This window comes from Grammomys surdaster, unplaced genomic scaffold (genome assembly GCF_004785775.1).
Source record: "Grammomys surdaster isolate TR1022 unplaced genomic scaffold, NIH_TR_1.0 271, whole genome shotgun sequence".
Classification (NCBI taxonomy): Eukaryota; Metazoa; Chordata; class Mammalia; order Rodentia; family Muridae; genus Grammomys; species Grammomys surdaster.
The window spans coordinates 184,091-209,273 of record NW_021604712.1 but is presented as its reverse complement, the minus strand read 5'-3'; the positions used below and the strand labels follow the sequence as shown (position 1 = coordinate 209,273).

Below are 25,183 nucleotides of genomic sequence, written 5' to 3'. Positions count from 1 at the left end.
TCCCTCCCTCTCTCTCTCTCTCTCAAGTTAATATAATTACGTTTCTTCCTTCTTGTTTGTTTCTCTAAACCCTCCGATATACTCCTCCCTGCTCTCCTTCTAAATATAACCTTTTAAATCATATAATGGTACTTGTATGTGTATTTTCAGGGCTGACCATTTGACACAGGGTTAAGCAGTTGGTGTGCTCTTCCCTGGGGAGGGCCACCTCTCCCACTCCAGCTTCCTTCAGTTGCCTCAAATTAATCTTGGTTGTTGATTTGACAGGGTTTAGGAGACATGCCTCTAGATGTGTGTATTAGACGCTTAACTGAGGAGGAAGGGCCCAGCATGAGTGTGGACAATATGATCCCTATGCATTGGTCCTAGGCTCAATAGAAAGGAGAAAGCATAACCGACATTTATTTCTCTCTGCTTCTTTAATAGACGAAATTAGGCAGCTTCTACAGTCTTGCTACCATTATGGATTGTATTTCTTCTTAAACCATGAGCTGAAATCTTTTAAGTTTCTTGAGTCATGTGTTTTTATCAGAGCAACAGGAAAGTTATTAATAACTGAAACAAAAAGGAAAAGCGTTTCTAAAATTTGTTAGTCCATTTGTAAACCTAAGTGGTCGTTGATACAACTTTAGTGTAATCATTTCATTATCTTCTTTCTTTGAAGACCATTGGTAATACACACTCATTTGTGCCACTGGTAACATTTTAAGATAACACCTTTTAAAAACAAAAGGCTTATTTAGGCAGTAGCTAACAGTTAAAGGCACGGCATACCTATGTCATTTAGATCTCACACCACAGTTGTGAGCTGGAATGGAAAAGGCAGGATAGTGCACTTTCTTTGTTCTGTATACCAAGTAATTAGGAAGCCCCACAGCTCTTCCATTAACTGTAAAAATCTTACACCATTTGCATAAATTCTTTTGTCTTCTAACTAAAGTTTAACCTACTTCATTTTAGCATTTTTAATTATTTCATTTGAAATAAATTTAAGCTTACAAATAAGTGATATAACTTCTATTTGTCACTTTTAGTGTCATCTGCCTGTCATTTACATTGTATTTGTAATTTCCAGCCATTTGAAAAGTAAATTATCCCATTCTTATGTATTTCTGCATTTATTGCCTCATAACTAAGCTATTCTCCTTCTTAACCTAGTATAGCAAACAAATACGGGAATTACATCAGTGTAGTGATCTTAGATAATTAAGTCTATGTCCAATTTTTTTTGACTATCTTAAAATTTTTGTAGCCCTCTCCTCCTAGCTCAAGATTTGATATTGTATTAGAATGTGGTTATATCTCATTAGTTTCTTAATCAAGAAAAAGTTCTTTTTTCATACTGAGATTTATAAAAAAAAACATAAGCCATTTATTTTTGTAGCAGTTTTGCTTTTTGTGACCTTTTCCTCTGGTTTTGTAGGATTACTAAGTAAACATTATCCTTCTTTTGGTAACTTTATTTCTTTTGTTGTTGTTGTCTTGAAATAGGGTCTTACTGTGTAGCTGTGGCCGGCCTGAACTTGCTATGTAGACCAGGGTGGCCTGAGACTCAGAGATATGTGTTTGCCTTTGTCTCCCCTGTGCTTGAGATTAAAGTGTGTGCCGCCAGTCCCAGTTGGCATTATTCATTTGTTCATTCAGTTCATTCATTCATTCCGAAGTATTGGAGAATTAACTTTGGTCGCTTGGTTAAGCTAGTGAATGAAGCTCCATAAGATGGTAGGTTAAATTGCTCATTTTCTCTATCTAATGATGTCTCTGGTTTGGAAGCACTATTTGCAAATTGGATTTTCCTGAAATGAGGCACCCTTATTCTCTGTAAGGTATATCTCTAAAAATGGCTTTTTCTGGTTTTGAATGGGAAATGTCTGCCAGGGGTTCATGTGTTTGAACATATGATCCCAGGTAATGGTATGTTTTGAGAAACTATGGAATTTTATAGGGTGGAACATAGCTGGAGGAAGCGGGTCATTGAAGTGCAGGCCTTAAGGATGATAGTCTAGCATCTTTGTAGGCCCCAGGCAAGCTTTCCCATATGCCCACTGCTGTGGAGTCACTGCTGCTCCCTCCCACTCACAATGGACTTTGTCTCCTTAAACTTGGAACAGGAGTGTAGTAGGAGATATTTGAAAAGATTCGTCCAGCTGGCTCCTAGCACAGCCTACATGTTCCCAAACTAAGCTCAACACCGGCTGGCGGTCTCAGTGGCTCCCGGCCAGGGTCCCCAAGATGTTGACGTGGCTGCTGCCTCCGCCTGCCGCCACCCTCGGCCTCCATGGCTCTTGGCCTGGCCCCTAGGCCAACCCTGCTGCTTCCACAGTGCTAGGCTAGCCCCATGCTATAACCGACATCCTCGAGGTTAGATATCACAACACCCATTAACCCGGTAAATCAAAACTCTTACAGCTTATAGTTAACCAAACAGAATTATGCATCAATAAAATCTCAAGACACAAGATGCTCACACAATTTAGACAAGTTATCCCAATTTTCCTAACCTTTTAATATGAATAACTACCTGAGACTACTAAAATCACACAGTTTCACGTCTGCCTCCATATTTGTCTTCCCTGCAATTCTCCTTGTATCTACCTCTCTGCCGCCCTTAGCTCTGCCTCCCTTTTCCCTGTCCAATCACAGGCTTCCCACTGCAAATAGCTTGGACAGGGAAATTTCTGCCACACTGGAGTAGATCCTTCTACCCTTAAGTTGCTTCTTTTGTGGTGTTTGGTCACAACAATAAGAAAGACAGCTAATGCTAGTGTCATAGGGAGCTCATTATAAGTAACACATTACTTGAGATTTGAAAAGAACTTCATCTTTACCTTTGTGGGCATACCAGATTCTTTTATTTTTAATTTTTATGCGAGTATTTTGCCCATATGTATGGTTGTGAAGCATGATTATCTGATCTCATAGAGGCCAAGAAGGTGTCAGATTTCCTTAAACTAAAATCATAGATAGTTGTGAGTCACCACATGGGTACTAGGAAACAAACCCATCCTCTAGAAGAACAGCATGTGCTCTTAACTGCTGAGCTATCTCTCCATCTTCTTGCATCTGGATCTTAACAAATGTCCTTCCCAACTGAATTGTAACAACCATACCTAATATGGATACAGTAGGTAGGTAATATGGGTGCAGTGGTCGTAGAACAAGTGAAGAAACGGTTCAGATAGGATTATAAAAATTTGACTTGTGTGTGTGCATGTGTGCATCTGTGTGTGTTTGTAGGCCTGGCTGGCCTTGAACTTAGAGATTCCCCTGACACTGGCTCTCAAGTGCTGGGATTATACGTGTGCTGCCACCACACCCAGTGCTTGCCAATATTTTATGAGCACATACATGTGCACTTTGATCTTCTTGCTATGAAGAAAAAGTATGGCCTTCCCAAGGGTCAAAGAGTGAGGGATGCTGTTACACAGTCAATGGAAAGCCAAGCACATAAAAGAAAGGTTAGTGTTTATAAAACAGCTATGCCCTACTATCTGCTCAGCCGCCAAATACTACATGATATAACAAGTGGAAACCAGTAACAGTAAATACACCCTCCTAGATGAACAGCTCAAAATGAAGGTAGATTTTTAGATGTTAAAAGAAGGAAAGGGTCTTTGTTGCCTCTTAGGCCTAAGGTATAAAGAAACAGTAACTACAGGAGGTCAAGACTTAGGAGACTTGGAATGAATTTCTTAGTTTATGTTTGAGGTTGTGGTGGAGAATGAATATGAATATATCTTTAGTACTTTATACCAAGTAAATTCTTTATAGTTAACTTTGTATGTGGAATGGGCTTTGTGTGAAAGTCTAGGCCTGGGTAATAGTTTGGTCAGCCATAGGAATTACTGTATCTGTTGAGTTGTGTCTTCTAGAAGAAGGAACAAACTGAGCAATAAAGAGACTGAAGAAATTGCTTGTAGTTTTACAGTGGCCAGATCTGATCGGGTTGCAAAATTCTAGATTACTAGCTTATTCATTGTGAGGGGGACAAGAATTGGGTTAATTCGATTTTAAGACAACATGCAAAGAGAAGTTGCAGGATAAGAGTTAGAATAAATGGACTAAGAGAACTGTAGCGATTCGAAGACTGGAGGAAAAGGAGTCTTTGAATAGAGCATTGAATGTTCTTGGTGGAACAAAGAGGTGCTGGTTGGGACGTCTTCATGAACTGTAGAAAGGTAGAAGAGTTTGCCATCTCTATTTAAAACAGGTGGGAGAAATAGTCTGAAATCATATTTTGTAAATTTTGACATAGTAGAGTAGCCATTTTAGGGAAGTAATTAGCCAAATACTTCATCATGCTTAGAGCATCCTTAAAAGGGTGCTGAGTTTTTAGCCCTGGGCCACTGAGGCAAAGGCACTAGATCATTAAGGTATTTCTCAGAATGCAGCTTCTGCATTTCCAGGTGCTTTTTCTGTATTAGGACAATATTCTTTATTGGTTTCTGAAGTGTTCTAGTGGGCTTTGAGTCGTCTGCAGTTAATGCTATTTTTAGCTGTAACTCTAGAAGAGACTGCTGTGCCAAACACTCTCGCGGATGGTTTATATTGGATGTTGGCAATTTGATAAAATGACCAGAAAAACACATTTAAGGAGGAGAAAGTAGGGGTGTATTTCTCATAGTTCTCTGTTGCAAATTGCCTTTTTTATGCCTCCAAGGCTGCCTGTTTACTTTTCAGCTGTGGGGCCAGAGGGAGAGTTTCTATCAAATGCATCTACTTTTTGCAGACACGAGGCATCCCTCCGACAGAGTAAATGCCTTTAAAAGTACCAGTCACACACAAGAGAGGACTTCTTTCCAAGACAGGCTCCAAGGCAGTACAAGGGTTAATAGTCATTATCTACCGTGGGTTTGCAGTAAGACTCCTGCTTATTACATTTCCAAGGGGAAGAGCCATTTCAATTGCAGAACAGATTCCCAGAGCCCAACAAATAGGGTTTCTTATGTTATCCTCCTTTTCCCCTGGTACCAATATTTTTTGTATGAATAGCTTCTTAGATGAGACAGAAAACATCCTGATAATTGACAAGTATTATAGGAAAAGAATAGCCAGCACTAGATGCCTTTTCTCATTTAAGTTGTGCAGCACAAAACTGGATCTAGTGATTTTAGCTGTTTCTATTAGACTCATCCACAAGCTACTTGTGTCAGCTTTTTAAAAAAAAAAAAGGAAACCTCTTTCAAATGACATTTTTAACTGGGGAAAGGTACTATGGCTTGCATTTAATATGCATTGCCTAATATGCTCTTCACGGTAAGCATATAGGATTTGGCTAATGTTTCCACTTTACATCCTGCCAAGTATGAGTTCAAAAAGATCCACCAACCACCTTGGTGGACTTGTTTTCAGATTTTAAATAGGCTCAGAAGTCATACGCAGATGGGAAATCAGAAGATCAGATCCATTTGATCTGTATCTGGGTGTTGAGATAGAATGACCTAGGGCTACTACATTGGATTTTTTCCCACTTTGGATCTGTTTTCAGTTTCCTAACAATGTGCACTTTGTGCATTGGATTGATGTGCTTGTTCATGATAATTGGAACCGATTTCAGTCTAAATGCCATTAGACTCTTCATCTGGTAGCGCCTATGCAGGTACTGTGTTCAGAGAGAGGAACCTGATTAAAAAAAAAAAAAAAAGAGGAACCACTTAAAAATATTTTTAAATGCAGTTTGCATAAGACAAAATTGAGAAGAGCCACAGAACTTAGGGTACCTGCACTTAACTGTTCTCGGTGACCTCGGTAGGAAAAAGGAATAGTTTGTTAGTGATTTCCCCCTCTCACTACTGTTCCTGGGAAACATGTTTCCACACAGGAACTGCAATTATCTGTGACTCACTTTACCGTTAGGCTATATTTTGTTCTTACTCTGAGCCATATTAGCTAGCATTCTGACCTCTTAAGTGGATCATCTGTTTTAACAGTATATTTCTGATAGGCCTTCCTTCAATATTTCCCTGGTTGGTACACTGTCTATCCATATCTGATAATTTAAATAACAGTACTTGGTGAATAGTTTCAGAAGATACAAGGAAATAACTGTTGTCCATGGTATGGTTTTATAAAGGCAAATGTTGTTTGCATCCCATCTGTTGGACTTTTTAATCAGTTGCCAGTGGTTTGATCTTTACATTTTATTTTCTTGGCATTTTTAGATCTAGCAAAGGTGCTTTTTGGTGACTATTTAAAGGATACATTTTATAATAGCTTTGTGTTTCCTAAGTTTTCAAATAACAATGAGGGGAGTAAAATTTTTCATTTAGCATTTGAAGAGGAGTCTTGATGGTCACTGAAAATTAAAATGCAATGTTCTGTATGCTTAATTCACTTAAAATGGGCATTATGAAGTACTTGTTACAAGAATGGGAACTTTGGTCTTAGAAGACTGAATTCTTTGATTGGCAGACAGAGGCTCAAATACATGACTGGTAAAGTAGTACAAGCAGTAGCTTGTTCAAGGACCAGATGCATTGCATTCATAGTGAAGTTCAGACAGGCAGCAGGAGGAGATACCGCAGAATTGATGAGGGCCGTCAGGAAGGATAGCTTCTAGAATACCCCATTTCAGACATGTAGAATGCTAGGCTTGAGGCTAGCAAACCAGAATCCTGTAATCATGCTAAAATCTAGTCATGAACCAACTGGACAAAAAGGTTAATTTTAAAAGCCCTTGATGAATTAAATCAGACCAGTTTGGGTTGGTTAATGTCTTGCAACATGGCTGATAAAGCAACCCATCAAATATAAACAAAAAATGGTTATGTAGATTGTTATTTCAAAAGGACAAGTGCCTCACATCTCTTTAAGGATAGCTTTCTGAGTAAATTGTTGATAGATTTTTGAAGTCACTGTTATGGTGCATACTATTGAATATAGATAGCATCAGTTACATCACATGACTGGTAATGGTGACTCTCAGAGGGCTGCTTCATTACTGGAGCTAGCAGTTCATGTTTTGTTTCACAGGACTTTTAGGGTTTTTGTTTTGTTTTGTTTGTTTGTTTTTTTATGTCATTTTGAATTTTTCACAGGTTCCTTGTGTGGATGTAGATAACAAAAGCCACATCTGCTTTGTAGTGGAAGCAGTATGGATCATGATGCAAATGGACCTGATTCCCATAGGATCTTTTTTTTTTTTAATCTGCCTGTAGTCTGCCTATAGAAACTATGCAGCATAAATGCAAGCAGTATTTTGACATTAGCATTTTTAAGAATCCCTACTATGAGTTGGTGGAATGCTAGGTAATATATCAGTTCCAAATATACTGTTTGTTGCTTTGAAACACCATCACCTTCTCCTGTCCCCAGACACACACACTCCCACCACCAAACCATTTAGCCTTCGGGATTGATTTCCTGCCATTTGTCTCTGGTGCTCTGCCTATGCTTCACCCGTTTGTGGAATCTGTTATGACTGTCTTGTCTCAGCTATGCTGCAGAGAACACTGTAAACACTTCAGATGCAGTTTTGTATATATATTTTCCCCATTTACTCTGTTGGACACTTTGTAAGCGTTGAGGACAGCACTTAAAAATTGTTTTTATTGCTTCCATTCTTATTTGTGCTTTAATCTCAGCGTCTTGCACAAAATAGTCACGGGAGTTTTAGTTAAATGCTCTCTAGTGGAATTCTGAGTTATCCTCAGAAAAGAGCCTTTGCACCATATGTGAATGGTTAGAAAGGTTTGATTATCCCAAGAAGACATTAAGATTTATGTCCTCAAAGGGAAGATCAGTTAGGAGATGAAACTACACAGGAGAACTTCGTGCTCTGGAGCAAGTGACAGAGTGTTCCTTTGTTTTGACCCCTGGGGTGGAGCCTTTAGTGAGAACTAAACAGCGAAACGGACTGAGTATAAATGTGAGTTTTAGCCAAGCTGCTGTCCTGTATCTTTTATTTACTTGGAACTCTGTGTGTGCTTTCTTAGTAATCTTGTTCTACTACTCTGACAAAGCAGTGAATTAGGAATTGTTTTCTCATTTTATGGAGGAAGAAATTGGGGTAGGATTTATATTTAAAGTTACCAGTGTGTTTGCTTGAGGATGGAAGTTTTCCATTGCTTCTTTGAGACGTACTTTGAAAATGAGACCTTTTTTTAAAAAAAAAAAATTAAAACATTTATTGATGTGTTTGTGTGACTGTGTCAACTGAGTGCAGGTACCTGAAGAAGCCACAAGGGGGCATTAGATCCTTTAGACCTGGAGATGTGACAGATGTGAACCACCCGTGTGCACCCATGTGCAGCATGTGCAGCATGGGTGCTGAAGTCAGATCCTCTGTAAAAAGAGTCCTCTGAGCCATCTCTCCAGCTTCCTTGTTCACTTTCTTAAAAATTATTTATTTATGTATTCATTCATTCATCCTTTATTTATTTATTTATTTATTTATTTATTTATTTAATTTGTGTGTATTGGGGCACACAAAGTGCCACAACATGCTCATGGATGTCAGAGGCCAACTTGCAGGAGTTAATTCTCTTTCTTAATGTGTGGGCCAGTGGGATCCAGCACAGGTCTGCAGGCTTGGGTAAAAACACCCTTACTTGCTAACCTATCTCCCTGGCTCTGTTTACTCATTTTTAAACCAAGAAAGAGCTGTTGGCTCATGTATATCCTTGGAGCCCTTCACAAAACTCTGTTTGGATTAACTGCTGACCCCATGTGATATACAGAGCATCTGGCAGCTGGGGTGGAATTCTCAGCTGTCTCTCTTTGTTTTGTCCACAGAAGGAAATGTGAGTTTTATCTTACTGCTCGGGCAATGGTACATTCCTTTTTTGGTTCATGAGACACACCAGTCTGGATGTGGGCTCATTTTCTACCAATTTTGTTATCTTGCATTAGTTTAAAGATCAGGAATGAACTTAACCTACTCTTAATGAACAGAGAATTATGAGACATCTCTGGTATACCAAAATTCTATTTTGAGGTTTAGCTGATGTCAGAGTTCATCCTTATGTTAAGCAAATCCAAGGAGCAAACCTAAGAAGCTAGGTCTGCAGGTATTTATCTTTCCCGTACAGAATCTGTTTTCTGAGCCTCAGTGACATTCCTTATTCTTGCCACATCTATGGGCATGATTAAACATTGTCTGTATCTTACTCAGAATTAACTTTTTATTTCTTGACTAGGAGAGAGAGACAGATGTTTGAAGACATCGAAAACCATAGTTTTTCTGGATAGTATAGTTGAGAATACTGCTCTTTTTTCAGTTGTGATATATTTAGGGGTGTGTGAATGTCCATGCACACATGTGCATATACACATGCAGAAGGGAGTAGCAGAAAAAGTATATTGTAGTTGTAATCGTATCTATCTCTGATTATTTGACACCTGCTAGTACTTACACAGTATGCTGTATTCCTTACTCAATTTTCTTATGTAATTCTAATAGCTTCATGAAATGACTACTCTGTATTAAAGAGGGGGGAACAGTGTCAGAGCACCTGTGTCACTTTGTGGATCATGAAGCTAGTAAGGGGCAGAGTTAGAAGCAAACCAGGTCTCTGCCAACCCACACAAGGTTAGCAGTAAATATCTACTCTGACATCATTGGGTGCCTGATCGGATTTTTGGAGAGTCTTCCGTGCCTTCTAGTATGTGGAGGAGTAGTTTAGAAGCTTGCTGAATTGTCTGCATTGATGACTTTGGAGAAGGAAGAGAAAGAAGGTTAATCCATAACCAAGTGTGATAGTAAATAACTGAGAGCTGGGTGAGTTCAGTACTCAGGCCAGTCTGCCCCCTTCTATCTGCAGCAGAGTAGGAAGAGCATAGCTTAAGTAGCTTGTTCCTACGGAGGGGAAGAGGAGAGGAATGGAGAGCCAAGGAAGGCTGATGTTACCTACCAACTGTGAGCTTTCCTAAATGAAAATTAATAAACAGCAACAACAAAAGCTTTGTTTTCTACACTATAAGCAAAATACCTGATCCTGTTTCAAAAGGGAGAAGAGACTGTCTCTTTACATGTTGACCTAATTGTTGTAGCAGTTCCACATAGTTAAGAAACAGTCCTAAGAAAGAGAGACGCTGCTTTAAAAACAGAAAGACAGGTCTGATGAAGGTGGATGGAGAGGTGGCGGGAGGGTGGAGGTCCTCCTTGGGATAGCAGACGGCTCAGAGCAGCTAGGGTTGGTTGCCCAGTGGACTCAGCAAGCTGAGAAGATGGGTGGGGGAAGGTAAGCTAACTTGTATGTGGTTCAGGATCCACAGTACTGATAAAGGTGAGCAGAGAGGTGGCAGGAGAGTAGAGGTCTTCTGGGATAGCAGACTGCTCAGGATAGCTTGGGTGCCCCAGAGGTTTAAATCCAGGGCCCTCCATCCAGTTTAGCTAGGCTTTTTAGCAAGAACAAACTAAAGTGAGCTGTGTACAGCATCAGACAGAATTGGAAGATGAGAACTTTAGGAATGCTGGTCTCTTAGGGGACACTTACGTACATTAAATGTTTTTCAAAATGGCTTGTATTTTATTTCCTCAAAATTCTTGTTTGGGAGAAACAAACAGATTTATTGGGCGCCATCTACTGGTCTTGTCTAATAGACCAAAGAAGTGAAACCTGCAAATGGCTAAGAATTTGCTTCCATATTGGTGATGGAGAGTTATGAAGCTGAAAGACAGCAGGAACTTCATTATTAGTAGTACTGTGTAAGGTGAGTCCTGTTTACATTGAGGAGAGGGATACTGTTAACTAGAATATTCATGAATATGTTAAAAGAAGAAGATTGCTAAGTGGATTTGATTGGCCATTGTCATTATCTGGCAAAATAGAAACATCAAAGAAACTGTATAATATTTTCTACCAGTGATATCAATCCAAGCCTGTACTGGCAATGACCTAGTTGGGAGTAAATTCAGTGAATTCCTCAGTTGATTTCTGTTTATGTTGTTTGAGGAGCTTTTAAGTAAAGGTGAGGGCTTTGCTTGCTAGTTGGGAGTAGGCTTTACCCAAGGCTCTTGGAATGTGTCTGAGCATTTTCTGTCTAATAGAGTTGGTACTAAGGACAGGGGTAATCCTATTATGTTTTCTTACCAGGAGTGTTTCTGAGTCTTGATTCCTTTTAATTGTCATTTTATGGACATGAGCTGAAGTCTTTTTTTAAAATTTGTATTTATATGTATTCAAATGAGCTGAAATCTTTTTATCCTCAGAGCATTATATTTTAGATCTTTTGATTTTTTTTCATCCAATTATCTTACCTAAGATAAATTGGGGAGAGAGATTTGCAGAGTAGGGTTAGATATTCATTTGTCCAGCCAACATTACTGAGCACTTACAATGACTTGGCACACTTTTAGGCACTGATGCTGCATTGAATAAAACAAGTATGCCTTAACTCAGATAAGCAAGCTGTCTAAAAAATTCTGTACATCTGTATACTGTAAATGAGTTAAATATATGTGTCATATAATAGGTGTTACAGGAGGAGGTGAAGCAGGGCAATTCAGGTAAGAGGTAGGGTGGGGGAGCTCTTACTCATCCACACACTCTTGAAGGATAAAGATCATTAGTGTGCATGATGTGACCCTTTCCAGCCATGCATAGACTTCCGTGGGGCAGATGATGTAGCCTTTACATGACTGCCCTTGTCTAGTCTACAACGGACTGGGAACTGTGGTCCTGGATAATGCATTCCTGATCCTCAAGCCATGGCATATTGCTCCATGACTGTGCCATCTTATTAACTTTGTGCCTTTGTATACATCCTTTCAAGTCCTTTGAATGGATGTATCCTTTGTCTATTCAGTTCTTGCTTGTGCCCCCCATTTATAGATTCAGGCTGTTTTGCTTTCTTTATAAATATTTCTATTCTATAGGTGGCTTATTTGTTTCCTTTTCTTTCTATTTTGCTCAGATTATAGCTTCTGTTTCGGTTATATTTCTGTTTACCTGAGTGTCTCCTACTTTGTCAGGAATTAATTCTTCATGTGTTTCTGATTGTCTTTGGCCAGGGGCAAGGTAGTGTGAACTTCACTAAAATATATGCAGACTTTTCTGTCTGTCCATTCTGAAGAACACATAGCATGGTTTCGTCTAAGTAAGCAAATACAGGAGTTTGGCTGGCGCAGTAGAGTTCTTACCTAACCTATGCTACAGTGCTGAGACCACATCACATTTCCTCCCAAAAGGCTTTTAGACAAGCAGTTTACAGACGTATACCCTGTAAATCACTGCCTACCATCTGTTTTCTGAAACAAAATGTTGTTGAAGCAGGATTGTATCTTTTTAATTTTATTAATTTATTTGAGGGGGATTATGAGTATGGAAGCTAGAGGACAGTTTGTGGGAGTAGGTTCTCTTCTTCCAACCTGTGGGTTCTGTGGGTCTCACAAATGTCTATGTAGAGATTGGGAGGTTTAAGGGGCAGGGTTCCCACAAGTACCAGATTTACCACATAAGCCATTTGCCAGCCTGTCTTTGTTTCAAAAAGAGAATTGAGTAATTGTGAGAGTAATCAGGTATGTTCTACAAAGCTGGAAGTTTTTACTGTCTAGTCCACAGGAAACATTTTCCTACCCCTATATTGAAGTTGAGATCACCATGCATGGCAGGGACTGTTTATGACCTTTTTTGTAGCCTTGATCTTCTCAGAGGAAGGCTGGTCATCTTAATACCTGGCATTAAAACAGAAACTTGTTTTATGGTGTTGTATGATAGAAAAGAAAAGGTTTACCCCTTTCTTGAGTTCAACTTCCTTTTGCCGTACATAGTTCAGACTCCATTCTTTCTGAGTTGGCATGGATTCCACCCAAAGGCTAAGGGGGTAGGGGGTATTGTGGCTTATAGTGCAAACCTCTGTAACAGGTCTCAGCCTGCTTCTGGGGAACAGATGTCTACCCATACATACAGCAGCAACTGGCCGGTGTGGTGGCAGTGGTACTTGCTTCCTTGCCCTTCACCCTTGCTCCCTGATTCAGACTTCACTACTTCTGAGGACAGGTGACATTGACTGTAGGGGAGGCCATGGACACAGCTCTTTAAAGACTTGCCCAAGAAGCAGTAAGTAGCAGGACTGTGGGCCACAGTTTCTAGGAGGAGAGATTGGCCCACCTGTCTGGGACTGGAGGCTCCTCCCTCTGTGGCATGTTACTTTTTCACTTGGTATTTTCAAGGGTGGACTGGAGCAGGTTGCACTCAGAGCGTGCCAAGTAGGAATGAGCTGGAGGAATTGAGAACAGCTTCTCTTCCTCAGCACTTGGATCAGGTCTCTTTTAAAGATGGGAAGGAAGTGTGTGTGCCTGGGGGAGCAGGAATCCACAGCCTCCCAAGTAACTTTCCTCTTTCTGTAATTTCTGTCCAGTAGTATTTCCCTCACATAGGAACTGTAATTTTTTTAAAATGTGAATCCTGTTACTGAGTTACTTGGCCCTCCTCCTAGTGGTTAAACACCACATGTAAAACAAACAAATCCCCCATATAAGCACTCCAAAGTTGTGTTGCCTCCTATCAGTGGACGTTTGTGTCTCCTGACTGAACTTTGTTCCTTGTTGATGCTAAGTTTGTGCTTACCTTCCACTTGTCATGTTCTCTTCTCTGACCTGATGCCATCAAGAGTTAGTGTAAATGTGACTTTTCAGAGGAATGTTCTCTCACCACTATTGGCACACTTTGTATGAAAATGTTTCTCACCCCTGCTTCATGCACATTGCAGCCTCCTTTTTTTTTTATTAGTTCTCCCCCCCACTCCCCAAGAGAATTTTCCCTTTAAGGTTACATTTTATGATCTGGTTGCATTTGACTGCCTTAAGCTCCTTCTATGCATATTGTGAGTAGTTTGTAATGTCACATGATCGACTGGCAGTCATTATGTAATGAGTTGATTTTGTTGATAAAGTCAATTTCAAGTTGTGTTACTCAAGAGCCAGCATCTCATACTTGAGCATCCTGTGTGGTAGCAAATACCATGCTGAGGAGCTTCTGGCATTTAAGAAATGGTACTGTGGGGTGGAAGGCCTTGTGTGGGGGCACATATGTTCTTCCTCTTTCCCATAATTTGGGTCCCATAATTAAATTTTGTGGTATTATTTTTTGGGATAACTTTCAATATAAGGAATAGCTCATGAAGATGTAAAGTTTATTTCAGGTTTGTTGTTGTTACATGGCATGTTAAAAGTTCTGTCATAGCTAGTGTTTACAACTTCTCAGATCTCACAGCTGATTCCTGTACAACTGGATTTAGTTTTTAATTTCTTTCACCTCTTCCCTTGTCACCTTTGACAATTAAGAAATTTGAAGTCAAGCAACGGAATTTGTGTCTTTGGCCCCTTAGTGACCTGTTTGAGATAACTCTGTGGGAAGCCTTTCTATCTACTTTGCTCCTGACCCTGATCCTGCTTTTCCTGCAGTGCTTCTTATTCAGCTATAGCTTTGTACAGCTTTATGGAACTTCTTTCTCTCTGAAGGAAGAGACTATGAGCCCACAAGGAACAAGAATTGTCTTTATAGCCTCAGGCTCATTCGCTCACATGTTCTCCCGTGTCTGTTATGAGAAGAAAGGATACGACTTAGTGTGCTTACGTGCAGCATTTTAAGGTTCCTTTTTAAAATATGAAATATTTTGGGTTTGGCTCAACAACTATTGAGGACTGACTTGCTATAGGCCAGCCACATTAAAGAGCTGTTGAGTGCAAATGCAACCTAGTGCTTCCTGTTACTCAGCTGTGTTGGAATGATATCTTCTGGGGTTGTGTGTCTGCCTTAAATGATCTGCCTTGAGTCTGGGCATCATGGGCCATAGGAATTTCTACAGAAGCTCTCCTGGTCACAGTCCTCTATGTAGCTAGCACGTGAGCATTCATCTCAACATGTAGAAAGATGATGTGTATGTTACTTACTGAGATGCATGTCTGTCACTGTTCCTGGAGTGCAGAAGCCAGGTACTAAGTAACTTAATGATTTTTGTATTGCTTAGTAGCAGAAGGTGAGTGTGTGTGTGTGTGTGTGTGTGTGATATAATGTATAAATGTATAGATTCAATTTTCAGTAATTAATGTTTAAGAAGAATGAATGAGGATTGTGGTAATAAAGGTTAGGCAAAATGGCCTAGCAGGTAAAAGCCCCTACCACCAAGTCTAATGACCCGAGTTTGATCCCACAACCCCACATGGTAAACTGAAGGAGAGCCTGTCTCCACATCCACCAGAGTGAGTGTGTGTTCCCTGCCCCTATATAGCACAGAAAACAATTAATGTAGTAGAAAATTATTAAGATTGTAGTAATGAGAACAGAATGAAAGGGAAAATAATGAACACTTTTCTGTCAGATTACAAAATAAACTTTTACTAGTTAACTTACTAGGTAGACCTAGACTGAGAATTTGTACTAGCAGCAAATATTTTAAATAAAGTAAGATACATCAAAGGAAATGTTTAGGAAACAGATTGTTTTAAGTCTTTTTAATTATTTGTTCTTTTGTGAGGGTATATGAATATGAGTCCTGCTGTCCTGGAAGTCAGCAGTGCCAGATCTCCCTGGATCTGGAATTACAGGTGGTTGCAAACTGCTGGACAGGGATGCTGGGAACTGAACTTGAGTCCTTACATAGTCATCAGCCTCACTGAGTACTGTAATTTAAAGGGGTGTGCCACAACAACTGGCAAGAGTCTTAACTTTATATAAACTAGCTTTAATAATTAATTAGTAAGACTAACAATTATATCTTGTCTAGATTATATTGTCTTCAAAAGACTTTTATTCTTACCAACTACTAGTATTATTAAAAACAGATTGTTAAAGAGAAATAGGAAATATTTTGAGAGAACCTCTCTGTTCATTTTAAACATCTCTTTTGATGTTTATTGAAAGTTTGCTATTTCATATGTATTTCTTCTATTGATAATTAATACCCATTTACACACACCAATTTTCTTTCCGTCTGTGTTTTTGGCCTTTACTTCAGGATTAAAATAGTGGAAAAATAAAAGTTTGGGAATTGTGCTTGAATTTGAATTTTGACCCATTCTAATTTTGTTCTCAGATAAGACATTAAAGTAAGCATTCTCTGGGCCTTATTAGGACTGGAGGGATGATTCAGCAGTTGAGAGTGCTTTACTGCTCTTGCAGAGGATTTAGGTTTGGTTTGTAGCACCACTTGATGGTTCATAGCACCTGTAACTTCAGTTTCAGAGGATCTGAAGCCCTTTCTGACTTCTTCAGACTCCTGCATACATATGGTGTACATACATACACATGGTGTACATACATATACTTAGACACACACGTAAAATAAATAAGTAAATACTTTTCTTATCACTAAACTGGGAATAGGAATACTCAGTAGTATTGCATTGCACGTAGTTCAGCTCCAAGCTGCAGCAGGGACTCAGAAAGTGACAGCAGTAGGTGTTAGCTCATCTTCCACACACTCAAATGATAGTAACTGTTCAAGAAACAAATTTGGTGTGGAAGATGCTGTGGTATATTATCTACTTATCTATATACCCAAGTAAGGGACAGTTGTGTGAAGACAAGTAAGATAAGCTGCATGGTCTGAGCTCAGGGCCTAGTTTTAAGTGGACCTTACAGAGTTGGCAGTTAGTGATGAAGATCTGTATACATCTACATTGGCAGATTCTTTGTCCTCTGTCCTTTATTTCTTTAGAGTCATTCCTTTATTTCTTTAGAGTCTTTTGAGCATTACAATGTTTTTAATCCTTTTATTTAGAAATAATTTTTAAAGTGATCAAATTAATACTACTACTACTAAAAACTCTCAAACCAGAGTGATGGGTTTACTTAGGGTGGTACTTCTCATTTTAAAAAATTGTTTAGCTTATTATTTGTTTTTTTGAAATAGTCTCATATTTGTCTGGAAGGAGCTACTATGGTCTGATCTTTGTGTACTTAAAGCAGGCCTTTCTAACATTCTGACTTCCTCCCTGTCTCTCTCCCTATTTTCTACCAAAAGAGAGTGTTCTAGATTCATCTAACAGACACTGATCCAGGCCTGGCACTGCCTATTGTTTCTTTTACTGAAGAATGGTACTACTAACGACTATAGTCTGCTCTGACTTTACGAGTGTCACAGGGTATTTCTTTGTTGTGAAAGTTTTAGTGACATTGAACACTGAGTTGAGTTTCTAAGGAAAAAGGCATTGTTGCCTATGAGGAAGTTGTATCAGGCCATCAAGTTTTGCTTGCTTTAGGAAATGATTTGCAAAATGATAACAGTTGTGTGTTTAAAGCAGAGGCGCAAACATGGTTGTATACTCAAGTTGTATAAACAAGGTAGATCTATCTCTTCCCTTCTCTTCCATCACACAGAAAGACAAGGCTATGGAGCAGTGCTCAGGTTTACTTAGTATTACCAACTTCCTTGGTTTCACTTTTCCTTGTACTGTGGTGGGATTAAACCTCATTTTGGGAAATTGATTTCTAAAAAAAAATCTCATATACCTTAAATTCAAGTTTATTCTTGTTATCATGGCATACCATGCTCTCACCATATACTTTTTTAAAGTTTTATTTTAAAATTATGTGTATGTGTGTCTGTATGTCTGTGGGTATGGTCATGTGAGTAGAGGTACCTGCAGAGGGCAGAGGGCAAAGATTATCCCTGGAGCTGGAGTTAGGGATCACTGAGCTGCTGGCCTGAGTGCTAGAGATAGAACTGTGGTCCTCCTGCCAGAGCAGCCCATGCTCTTCACCTCTCAGCCATCTCTGTAGCCCCACCATCACCACTATATTTTTCTGAAACATTTAAAGATATGTTGTAGTCATTATGCTCTTTTATCTTTAATATTTCATTATGTATTTGCTAGAAGCAAGGAACTGTCATATAATCACAGCATAATTAGAAAAACCCCAGAATTTGAACACTGATACAGCATTAACTGTGTAAATCTCATTCAGGTTTTGCCTGTTGTCCTAATTACAAAACATCATTCAGTCCGGGATCATGCATTGTATATAGCCGGGAAGTCTTTTTTTAAAATACCTTTATTAATTCTTTGAGGATTTTATATAACCTATTTTGAACACACTTTCCTCCCCAACTCCTCCCAGATTCACCCCCACCCTCTATCCACTCAACTTGTTCTCTCTCTCCCTTTTTTTTAAAAACTTTTTTTTCTCGTGGGCATGTACCTTTAATTTCAGCTTGAGAGGCAAAGACAGGTGGATCTCTGAGTTCAAGACCAGTCTGAACTACAGAGTGAGTTCTAGGATGGCCAGGGCTATACAGAGAAACCCTGTCTCAATATTTTTTCCCATACAATATATTTTGATGGTGTTTTTCCATTCCCCAGATCCTTCCCACCCACCTCCTTACCCACTCAACTTTACTCTCTTTCAACCACCACCAAAAAACACAAGAAAACAAAAAAAGCCAAGAAATGAAACTCTCACAAAAGTGAAAATAAAAACAAACAAGCAAAAAAAAAATCAATAAGACAAAAAAATGTTACAACAGTACACAAAAATACCACTGAGTTCATTTTCTGTTGACCAACTACACCTCGAGTAGAGTCAATGCTGAAGTGTGATTGATATACCCGATGAGAATGGGTTGGAGAAAAAAACTGATTTTTCTCTTAGCCAGTGGGTGTCAGGTGCAGACAGCTTCTTGATTAGGATTGGGACCCAAAGTCTACTTCTTCCTTTCAGTACTGGCATCTTGTCCAGCTTGAACCCGTGCAGACCTTATGTGTGCTGCCACAGTCTTCATGAGCTCATACTTGCATCAATCCTTCTGTGTCTGGAACATGCTGTTTCCTTGGAGTCATCCATCATCTCTTAGAATCTGTCTGCCTTCTCTTCACTTAGATCCTTGGACCTTGAGTGAAGGGGTTTGATGAAGACATCATGTAGAGGACTGAGTGTCACTCTTTTCAGACTGTCCAGTTGTGAGTCTGTGGTAATTCACATCTACTGTAAGAAAAAGCTTCTCTGATGTGGATTGAACAAAGGACTGAGCTGTGGGTACAGCAGCATGTTACTAGGAGCCATTTAATTGCTGTGTTCCTTAGTAGAATAATAATAGTAGGTTTCAAAAATGTTTTTCTGAAGATTTTTGGAAGGCTTGGGGAGATGAGAGAAGAACAACAAAAGCAAATTGTGCGTGAAAATGTGATAACAAACCCTGTTAACCTTGCATGCCAATTAAAAAGGCAAACTGCCACAGCAGACTCCATGTTGTCTTATCAAAATGTGGAAAGATGATCCAGAGAGTTGCTTCGATGAATAAAGTGTGCCATCTGAGTGTGAGGGCTGAGATTTGGATCCCTAGGACCCAGACAAAAGCTGGTTTGCTATGTCAGCCTGCCTGTAATCCTAGTATTCAGAGCCAGGGACTGAGGCTTCCTGCTGCAAGATGGCTAGCTCGACTAGCCAAATGGATTTCAGTGATAGACCCTGCCTCAGTGAATATAGTTGCTTCTACATGCATAGACCCACACACATAAACACATACATCTGGAATGTATGCCCATTTATATATGCCCCAAATTCAGAAATATGAAAAGCTCATTAAAAGTGCCTTGTTACTCTCTAGGAAGAACTGTTCTCAAGTTTTGGTGGCTTTTCCCAATATGTATATATTGCTAGACACTAGATACTTTATACTTGTATTATAGACAGAAATGATATCACTGAATAAAAGGATTTGATGGAGTTTACATTCTGCTATGTGATACTGGTTACATAATTGTCTCATAAGTACTTTAGACTAGAAGTTTTTGGAACTTGAATTTATTTTTGAGATTTAGAATATTTGCAGAGAATAGATTTGATTTGTTAAACACCCCAAATATAAAAGTTTGAAATCTCAAATGCTCCCACATCCAAAGTTTTTTTGTTTGTTTGTTGTTTGTTTGTTTTGTTTATTTGTTTTGTTTTGTTTGGTTTGGTTTGGTTTTTTCGAGACAGGGTTTCTCTGTGTAGTCCTGGCTGTCCTGGAACTCACTCTGTAGACGAGGCTAGCCTCGAACTCTCGAATTCAGAAATCTGCCTGCCTCTGCCTCCCAAGTGCTGGGATTAAAGGCGTGTGCCACCTCCGCCCGTTTATTTGTCTTTTGACACAAGGTTTCTCTGTGTAACCCTGGCTTCCCTGGAACTTGATTTATAGACCAGGCTGGCCTCAAACTCAACAAAGAGCCACCTGCCTCTCCTTCCTGAATGCTGGCATTAAAGGTGTGCACTACCATCGTCTTCCAAAACATTTTGAGTGACTGACTGTATTAGTTACTTTTCCTCCATCAAGGTCAGTCTTCCTAAACCTCCTCAGACAATACCACCAACTGGGGACTGAGCATTCAGTATCTGAGACTGTGGAGGACATGCCATTCACACCACCACAATGACAGACCCAAAAGGTTTTCTTTGTTTTGGGAGCTTTTCAGATTTCTTGACTAGTTAAGCTCCATGTTTTATGCTGGTGCTGTTGAAAATGACTGTGGCTCATGCAGTTGCTGCAGGTGCTTTTGTATTATTTCTTTTTTAATCAGCCATTTGATTCCTTCAGTAATCTCATGAGATAAACAGAATTGCTGTCCTCTTTTATCGCTCAGGGTATTTAAGTAACATACTGCCAAGTTAAAACAGATAGAAGTGCTATGCCTTAACTGGGCCTGTTGTGAAAATCATTCACTTTCCTGCCTTTTGCTGACCAGTTGAAAGCAATTTGTTGCTTCTAAAGGGAATAAAAAGCTCTCATAATGGTTACTGTTAATTGTCAACTTGAAAGAATTTAGAATTAACTTGGGAGAAAAGCCTTACTTGTGGAGATTATCTTGATTACATGAATTATGCTGGCAAGACTGTGTGTGACACCATTCCCTGACTTAAAAGAAGGAAGTGAACTGAGCAGTAGTACTTAGACATTCATTTGCTTTTGTTTGATGGAATGTAACCTGCTGCTTCAAGTTCCTGCCTCTGTGACTTCTCTCCAGTGGTGGACTGTAACCTGGAACTGAGCTAAATAAGCCCTCCTTCCCTTAAGTTACTTTAATCATAAATATTTTATCACAGCAGCAGGAAAAGACAGCCCTGATTTTGTAATATTTGGCGATTTTAGTAACATAATTTCTCCCCTAAGGATTGATTTAAAGCTATCCATACCTTTTTTACTGATGTTGAATTGGCAAGCAATGAATCCTGGAAAAAAAAATGTTAGTAGCACACTATTATGTAGATTTTCTTCCATATGCACACCATAATATAAATCTCAAGATAATATAGTACAATATAGACTTGGCTAAACAGGGCTTTTAGGTATTATATTTGCTTTTAATCTGTCTTAGTTGTTTGTAAGGCTAACTTCTAATAATGACTGTGCTTATCAGTTGCTTGTAGAATTCCCAGAAAATTAACTCATGAGTTTATACAAGTTGGTCCAAGCTATTGCCATAGTTATCTTGCTGCTCACCAGACTTACCTTATAATATGTGTGGCCACCCTTATCTAAGACATCAATAGTTTCTCTTTTTTACCATTTCTTGCCCCAAAATTTCCTACTTCATTTTCCTGTATCTCTATTTGCCCTGTTTCCCACATCCTGACTCTCCAGTCTACTTCTATGGTATAATTAATTCACTTCTGAAATGGCCAGCTCTTTCCCATTCTATTCCTTCCCCCAGATTATTCCTGCTTATTGAAGAAAGGTCCTAGGTGACTAATATCTTGTGAAATAGAGAGTCTATGCCAAGATCTTGTAGAGAGAAAATCTTTGTCCTGGGGGAAAAAACCCACATATTCGTATAGTTTTGATAGAGATGTCAGAGCTGAAACAATTTTTATATCAAGCATAGTGTAATTTTTGCAGTGCTACTAATATAGTAACTGTTCTGTATAAGTAAGTTTAGGATGTGGGCAACTGAGACTTCCCATCATTTAGAATCCTTTATTTTTTTTAAATCCTTATATTAAAAACCCATTTTTATGGATGACTAAACAGTTACTCTGGGCAACATTTTTTTTTAATCACTATACATTTTTATTTGGGAGATCATCTATGCTTATATAGACTGCCTTTCTCGTAGTTATTGTGAAATTATGACCCTAAAAATGATCAAGCTCAAGGATACACTTCTCATTAATGAAGAGAGAGAAATTTTTGTCTTTGTAAGAGCAGCACTGTCTTTCTTAGGGTTATGTTGCTGGAGACTGATGACATAGATGCAATCTTTTCTTGTCATTGAGTCTGATGAAAATAATAATTGAGAATACCTTGACCATTACTTTTGTTATTCAGCTCATCTGTGTAGTTAGTAGTGTGGCAGACTTGATAGCTGTGCAACCAGACTCTTTAATCTGTGTATTCTGTGCGTTGGACCTAGGTTTGAACAACAGAGTAATCAATCAGAGCTTCTCTCATAGAGAGAACAACTAGTCACCTGGATAAAAGTTCTTACAGAAATCTGAGACTTCTCCTACAACCCCACTTGCTTAATCTTTCAAAGATGTTTCCAGTAACACTAGGTTACTTGTGAACCACCATAAAATAGGAGTTATTTGCACCTGTGAAATGTGGAGTGTTTGCTCTCTGTGTTTAGTTCCAAGTGCCTTTGGAATTTAGCTTTGGAATTGCCTTGAGGTGAATAAAGCTTTGTTCTCTTCTCTTAAGTATAAGGTTATGTGACTTAGCTTTAAAAAAAATGTTAAAGGTATGAAAGCGATCCAGAACTTAGTTAATTTTATATTAAAGCTTTGTTAAAAGGATGTCAGTTGCTTATGTCAGCCATCTCTTGCCTTTGTTGAAAGGAAGCCCCAAATTAACTAGTATGGGCACAGATAGTACCTCAGCAAGAAGATTCTCTTCACGTGAGAGAAAATCATGGTTCTGAAAAGCTAAGTGAACAAATTTCAAGAAATTGGAGTAGACTTCCTCTCTTATAAAGGTGTAGGTGGTAAGTAAAAGTGACAGAATGTTAAGTGTGAATGAACGGGCACAACTGTGCCCTGGAGTTACTGTTTAACAAAACAAGCTAGAGACAGAGGGTGTGGGCCATGGGTTTTAGTTTCCAACACATGAAGGAAAGAGTAAAACTTGTGTTTTTATTTGTAGGATACGAGGTGTCTTCGGTACCTATAGAAAATGTACTGTTCTCATTGTGCCTCAGACATTTAAGCTGATTGCATCCTACTAAAGGATGCCATTTCACTGCTTTAATCCTTTTACTGTCATTTCCAGGGAAAGGCGTGTATATAAGATCAAACTATAGTTTGGAGTAGTGATCAAAACTAATGATAATTCATTTCTGACTGTGATATCTCTGTGTTATGGTGCTTTGGAGTGCTCCAGTTATAACCAAATAAGTTATGGCTTATTTGGAGTTACGGTTCATTCTGACTCATGTGTAGCATTTGGTGGACTTGAGCACTGGTTATACAATAAAAGCGACATTTACACTCCAGGAAATACTTTGAACTCAGTCTATAAAGTCAACGTGCTCTTAACATTTATTAAACTTAATCTTAGATTTGATGATATAATTTTAAATTTTCAACATATAGCAAAATGCTGCCTTCTGTTTCACTGGTTCTAGGTTTAATAATGTGGCCACAGGGTGGCATGATTCCCTTACATATCTTATTGTTGATTAAAATGAAAAAGACAAAGATAATTCTTTCCTCAATTTTATGTTAAAGTGTCCAGTTTTTTCTTACTAAATTGCTGTTTCTATACTTCATTACTAAGATCTGAAGAATATTAAATCTCAGTACCCTAAACTTTGATATGTTAAAAGTTGCTTTTCCTGTTGTAAGGTTATGATTATAACACAAATTATGTTTATAATTGAAAGAATGGTAATTAGGGCTGTATGTCACAGACTATATTTAACTACAAGCTTTAGATTTTTTAAAAAATAAGCCAAATTATAAAAACTGATAAAGTACACTATCTTTTTCATCATAAATAGTTGCAAAGGTGTTTGCATAGTTACTGACATGACACTTACCTCATTTTAAAGGCTTCCTGGAAGGCCGAGTAAAGGAAGAGAACAGGGATGTCAGATGGTCGAAAGGCACAGGCAATTCTTCTATTTAAAGAGATGGAAGGTCCACTTTGTTCCTGAGTTTCATACAGCAACTCTAAAGGCAGAAGGGTTGCTTCCATTTACACAAGTCAAAGAAAGTTAAGTTGGATGGATCTAAAGAAATATTTGGAGGTAGACTGCGAGTGCACACTACCATTTCAGGGCAGATCTCTATACCCTCACCTTGTTGGGAAGTGGATAGATAGTAGTAATTAATGAGCTGTGGAATTTAGCAGGCTTCCACCAGGAACCTTACTAATGCAGACTTGTGGACTCTTTTCCAGGGCGATTGTGTTGTTACAGTACTGCTTGCTGAAGAGGACAAAGTTGAAGATGATGCTATTTTTTACTTGATATTTTCTGGCTCTACCCTCTATCACTGCACAAGTACCCGGAAAGTCAGTTCTGATACGTTGGAGACAATTGCTCCTGGTAAGTATCTGAATGGTGTCTTTTCTAGCCTTCATTAGTTATTTGTTACTTTGCTTTTTATTTTGAGGCCAGGTTTTGCAGCAAATAGCTAAGGCAGGGTATGAAACTCTGTTTCTTACCTCAGCCTCCTGAGTGCTGGGATTGCTGACCTATACTAATATACTAATTACTAATGGGCTTCTTTATTCTTGTGGACCTCCTCCCCACCCCACACATATACATTTGATTAGTATAGAGTAATAGAAGGAGCAAAGCTTGGTGCTAACCTAACAGCTGTTAGTTCCTTAAGTATATTGATAATGCTTTTGTTTGTTCTACACACATATGAACCTAACTAGATATAAAGTGATGTTATAAATTGAAGGATATCAGGATCAGCAAAACAAAAAACAAACAAGTAAAACCTACTAATTTATTGGAGGTTGAGAGTTGGTTGGAGAAAACTGAGAGATCCGTGGGAGGTGTATATTCTGATGTGATTATCATGATGATGCTTCAGATTTTATTCTGAGTTTCATGGTGACAAAACCAAGACAGAAAACCTAATTAGTAATACATGCCTCATCTGCATGCATCTGGGTGCACAGTGTTTTTGTTAATCCTGAGATCTGAAAGAGAAAGAACAATTCTACCATTATTCTTTAAGGAGAAATAACAAAGCTATCAACATTATTTGGAGTATTCCTCCAAATTTTGAAGCAAGCTTTATTAAATATTAAATACTGGCTAGGTGAGTCCACTCCCAGCTAGCTGAGTGGCCAAGACACTTGTAGGGGT

The 25,183-nt window shown here is 38.8% G+C and overlaps 1 protein-coding gene across 1 annotated transcript in view; it reads left to right on the top strand.

Moving 5' to 3' along the window:
- Akap13 (A-kinase anchoring protein 13) overlaps nt 1-25,183 on the top strand; it is a 285,672-nt gene that overhangs the window by 80,703 nt on the left and 179,786 nt on the right. Inside the window, exon 3 of the mRNA XM_028776648.1 lies at nt 24,259-24,406. Within this exon, the coding sequence (XP_028632481.1) occupies nt 24,259-24,406 (148 nt within the window). The remainder of the gene's footprint in view (nt 1-24,258; nt 24,407-25,183) is intronic.